General features: G+C 46.4%; 1 protein-coding gene across 1 annotated transcript in view; it reads right to left on the bottom strand.

Annotated features, from left to right (window-relative positions):
• The window catches only part of exoc6b (exocyst complex component 6B), a 51712-nt gene that overhangs the window by 27915 nt on the left and 18797 nt on the right, over positions 1 to 5000 (bottom strand). Inside the window, exons 9-11 of the mRNA XM_084003043.1 lie at positions 3617 to 3714; positions 2673 to 2778; positions 2486 to 2595 (exon numbers count right to left, since the gene is read on the bottom strand). Coding sequence (XP_083859169.1) covers positions 2486 to 2595; positions 2673 to 2778; positions 3617 to 3714 — 314 coding nt within the window. The remainder of the gene's footprint in view (positions 1 to 2485; positions 2596 to 2672; positions 2779 to 3616; positions 3715 to 5000) is intronic.

The following is a 5000-nucleotide window of genomic DNA, read 5'->3' as shown; positions in this document are numbered from 1 at the left end:
AACAAAACAACAACAACAATGTTGGATTATAGTCTTCCATGGAGTTACAAACAGAATTTACATACAGCTGCCAAGTTTTATTATTAATGAACTTCAATAAAATCATTAAATTCCTTTAGGCACTCTACTAACAGCTGCTGCAGCTGCAGAACAACACATCAGCAGGACAACAAGAATGCACGTGTGGAGGCAGAAAAGTAGTGCACATTAAACATGGAGTACACACACACACACACAGAGACACACACAGACACACACACACCCCTTTCCGGCAAATCAGAAGAGTCAACGGAGGTGGAGGTCAGAGGTCAGAGGGATCAATGACCAGTGATCCCGCCTGCTTCCGGGGCCTTACATCTGTGCATCTGTGCGCGTTTGAAGCGGGCAGGAAGGCGTGTCGCCGCGGTAACCAGATAGCGGGATGCGTGCAGCACCGTAGAGAATCAGGCCCGGGTCCCAAATAGCAAAGTCATTAACTGTGATTGAGAAGAAACGATTAGTGGCGTCTGGACGGCAGGAGACCGGAGAGGACCTGTCGGGAACGTTTGGGTCGTTTGGTTCAGACGGATTGAGACCAAGACGTTTGAAGAATCGGACCGAAGAGGAAACGTCACCTGGTTTTAGGAATTTTTTCCAAAGCCGGCGGAAATTTTCAAACTTTCATCCACTACCTCGTCAAACGTTTCATGAATAAATTAACAGAATCCACTTTGTATTTCTGAACGTGAACTTTGAGCGCCATAAGCAGGGCGGTTTGCGTGTTTGATCACGTGAGAGGCGGGGCTTAACTCCAAACAAACAGCGGCTGCGCAAACAGCTGATGCCGAACACCAAGCGAGTGTTTTTTGTCGTTCACCAATGAAAAGGCTCCGATTCTTCTCATCACTTCCCTCATTTTCATCCGATTGATTCCTTCCTTTGATCAGGAGACTTCTTCCCTCCTCCTCCTCCAGCATCCGTCTCCCTTTTCTTCCGCTGGTCATGGATCAGCGGTACCTCTCTGGTTCCCAGCCCCCCCCCCCACACACACACACACACACACACACACACAAACATAACACAAACAAACATGCATCGACACAAAACGCACAAGCAAACACACGAGCCCGGGCGCCCATGGAGAATCAAACACGCGAACTCTGGGTACGAATACGGCCTCGGCGGGGGGATGGATACGTGCACGAATAAAAGAAAGTGCATGAATAAAAAGAAAGTGCACGAATAAAAGAAAACCACCGACCGAATCCGAGCTTGACACTAATAACACACATCAGAATGCAGGTTTACACATGCAGGTCAGGTTTCCTGCATGTGTTTACGTGCACGTGGATGCATGTTGATCAGTGTGTGTGTGTGTGTGTGTGTGTGTGTGTGTGTGCGTGTGCGTGCATGTGCATGTGCCTGGATGAACCCCAGCCCTGTGGACAGCGGAAGTTTGCTTCCTGATTGCTCGTCTCCTCTACAGAAAAGTGGCTGCATTGTTTTAGTTAATTCTTCCATTGACCGTGACCAATACACACACACACACACACACACACACACACACAGAAACACACACACACACACACACACGGAGGGTTACTGTTTAACCTCGACAGAACATGGAACAGAAGCTGGACCTGATTGCCGAGTTGTGGTGGCGCAAGAAAAAAGATCCCTGGTCAGAATGGAAAGAATGGACTAGTGTGTGTGTGTGTGTGTGTGTGTGTGTGTGTGTGTGTGTGTGTGTGTGTGTGTGTGTGTGTGTGTGTGTGTGTGTGTGTGTGAGAGAGAGAGAGAGAGAGAGAGAGAGAGAGAGAGAGAGAGAGAGAGAGAGTAAAAAAAGAGAGGGAGAGAGACAATGGCAGAAAGTGATGGAGAGAAAATATTATTTTAGGCTAGCATGTGTTACGGTGCTCAGGGGCGAAACACTCGCCCACTAACAGCGACAAAGAGTTCAGTTCCTGACGGCGTAAAAAAAAAAAAAAAAAAAAATTGCACTCGGGCTGTTACTTCTGATTCAAAATCCAAGAAAAGCGGGAGAAAAGAAAAAAAAGATTCTATTCAGACACAAAGCAGAATCCCGACACACCTCACCTCCTTAAACGCCGTCGTTAGATCCGCTAGAAGTTGTCCGGAGCCAGCTAGCAGCGCGGAGCCATAACATCCCCCCGTAAACCCGTTTTTACCGTCTACGTCACCGCTTTCAGAAGGTCCACTCGTAGTCAGCCATCGCTTGTGTGTTTCCATTTCAACTAAAAATACCCTTGATTTTGTGTCAAAACAAAAAGCTGAAAGTTAAGTCCCTCTGTGTGCGTTGTTATGAGAGCCACAAGACTCTCTTCACTCCTACAGCAGCGATAACGACATCCTGACCTACGGCGCCTTCGCGAAAACCATCCGGGTAACACTGTTGCTGCTGTTGGCACTGTTAGCAGCTACCCGCCAGCTCACCTGTCACATTTCTAAAGTGAACCTCTGGTGGACCAATGAGAAGCCAGCGTACCTGAGGTGCAGGTCCTCGGAGTATTTCAGACATGCGTAGATGAACTCTTTGAGCTGGCAGTAGACTTTTATCACAAACTCGGAGAAGGGAAGCTTCTTGGGGAAGGGAAGCTGGAGGGAAAACAAAACATTTAGTTGATATTTTATTATACTTGTGTGTCTTTAAATCCTGATGCCGTGTTTTCTACCTTGTCCAGGTCGGGGTCTTGCAGGGGGAACTGGGAAGTGTAGTGTTTGTACTCCTGCTCTGTGGAGACGGGGATCGGACTGAAGTTGTCCTGGTCCAAGATCTGCCTACAAAAACACAAACAAAAACAAAAAAATCACAGGTTTAATCATTTCTGTTTTTCAGCCAATTTAAAAAACAGGAATGACGGCGATGCCTCAGCCTCACACACACACACACACACACACACACACACACACACACACACACACACACACACACACACACACACACACACACACACACACACACACACACACACACACACACACACAATCATCCCATTGGGGGTCATTCTAATGCTTGAGGTTTTTCTCCCCCCCCCCACCCCTTCTTGTTGGCGCTCCAGAGTTCGGACGTTCCAACGTTCCATGGAGAGGCCGTGAACCGGAGAGCGCTCCCTCTCCAACAATACAACACAACATTCCTGTGGCTTCCCCAGTGTGTGTGTGTGTGTGTGTGTGTGTGTGTGTTTGTTTGTCGGTTCTCGCTGCACAAGTCCCACTGGTGTCATTGGACAAAAGCGCTGGTAAAACAATGGCATGTGAGGCTGAACACACACATCTTGTGAGGGTACTACCCATTCTGGAGGGTAGAGAATGTTCCGGACGTTTGCTTTAAAACACTTCCTCTCTCTGGCTGGTCGTAAAACTTCAAAACCAAGACCAGGACGTTTCCCACAAACCAACACTTTGTGTGTGTGTGTGTGTGTGTGTGTGTGTGTGTGTAGTAATCCCACAAACTTATGACCTTAACCACCAGAAAATAAAGGGGAAGGTCAGTGCAGCACGCACAAACACGCAACACATCCTCAGCTCCCGAGAAACAAAAAAAACATGCACACACGCCTCCGCCCAACGGCTGCCGGCGGAGCGGTGGTGGAGCGGGTCGCCGAGCGGTCGATACCTGAAGGTGATGTTCCACCTCTTGAGCAGGATTTCTCCGTACTGTTCCCTCATCTCCAGCAGCATGTCGAACAGCTGGGACACGGGGAAGCCGTAACCCTGCAGGAGAAAGAAAACCACGTCATTGGTCCAGCAGCAACTCGTTAACGCTTACACTCAGGGCGGCTCAGACCGGCCCTTAGCTGGATCGACTGTACCTCTATCTATTACACTCGGGAGCCCTTAGCTGGATCGACTTTAGGTCTATCTATTACACTCGGGGCTGGCTCAGACCAGCCCTTAGCTGGATCGATTGTATGTCTATCTATTACACTCGGGGCCAGGTCAGACCGGCCCTTAGCTGGATCGATTGTATGTTTATCTATTACACTCAGGGCCAGGTCAGACCGGCCCTTAGCTGCATTGACTGTACGTCTATCTATTGCACTTGGGACCGTCTGGGGGGGGGGGAATCCCTCCTCTGAGATGCTCTCTCTGAGGTTCCTTCCTTTAGGGAAGGTTTTTGTTTTTAGGGAGTTATTCTTTTTAGTATTCTGTTAAAGCCCAAATTTGGGCAAATTTGTGATTTATAATCAGTCCAGGTGTACGACTTCCGATTGTAACGTTTGAAGTGAAGATGCTTGTTTTTGGAAAGTAGTGAGCATATGACTCGTTAAAAGACAAATATTAATAATAGTGCACCAGTTTGTAAATGTTTGGATGTAGGTTTTGCTGTTGTTTTTTTGGTTCATGCTTTTTTGTTGTTTCATCGTTTGGCACGTCCGCTACGTGTTCTCCAACTGAAACGTTGAATTTGCTGGTAATTCAATCATGTTGCCCGACATGCAGGTCAACAGACTGATTCAATATTTCTTTCCAAAATTACATTTTCTACTTTCCAGTGAATTTGTTTTTAAATACCAATCACGGACTTAAAAAACACACACAGTCTTAAAGTTTGCTTTTAATTTAATTTATGGGCCTAAATTCATATTGTTTTGGTCTATTTTTTGTTTTGCTACATGGATAAAACATTCGTTTTATTTTTAGATTTTCCATAACAAATAAGACAAAATAACATAAACCTCTAAAATAGAATAGTTGAAGGCACATTCGGTGATGTTTTTATGGTTGAATTCTGCCGTCCAGCAGCGACCTCATCACATTCTTTCTCCTGTATTTTACCCACAACCCCCTCCATCTCCCCGTCATCCCTCATCCATCACTCAATCCATCCAGGTTGGATCGACGATGCAGCGGAGAAGCAAACTACCAGACGTATGAACATCGACTTCCAAAAAAGGTAAAATTACAGACGTTTTTAATCTCCAAAACCAGCTTTTGAACATTTTATAACAGCTTTTGTTGGCACCAAGACAGACGCATATATAATATATATATATATA

The sequence above is a fragment of the Eutrigla gurnardus genome (genome assembly GCF_963514095.1).
Source record: "Eutrigla gurnardus genome assembly, chromosome: 23".
In the NCBI taxonomy this organism is placed as follows: Eukaryota; Metazoa; Chordata; class Actinopteri; order Perciformes; family Triglidae; genus Eutrigla; species Eutrigla gurnardus.
The sequence above is the reverse complement of the archived record's forward strand: the minus strand, read 5'-3'. Positions and strand labels throughout refer to the sequence as shown.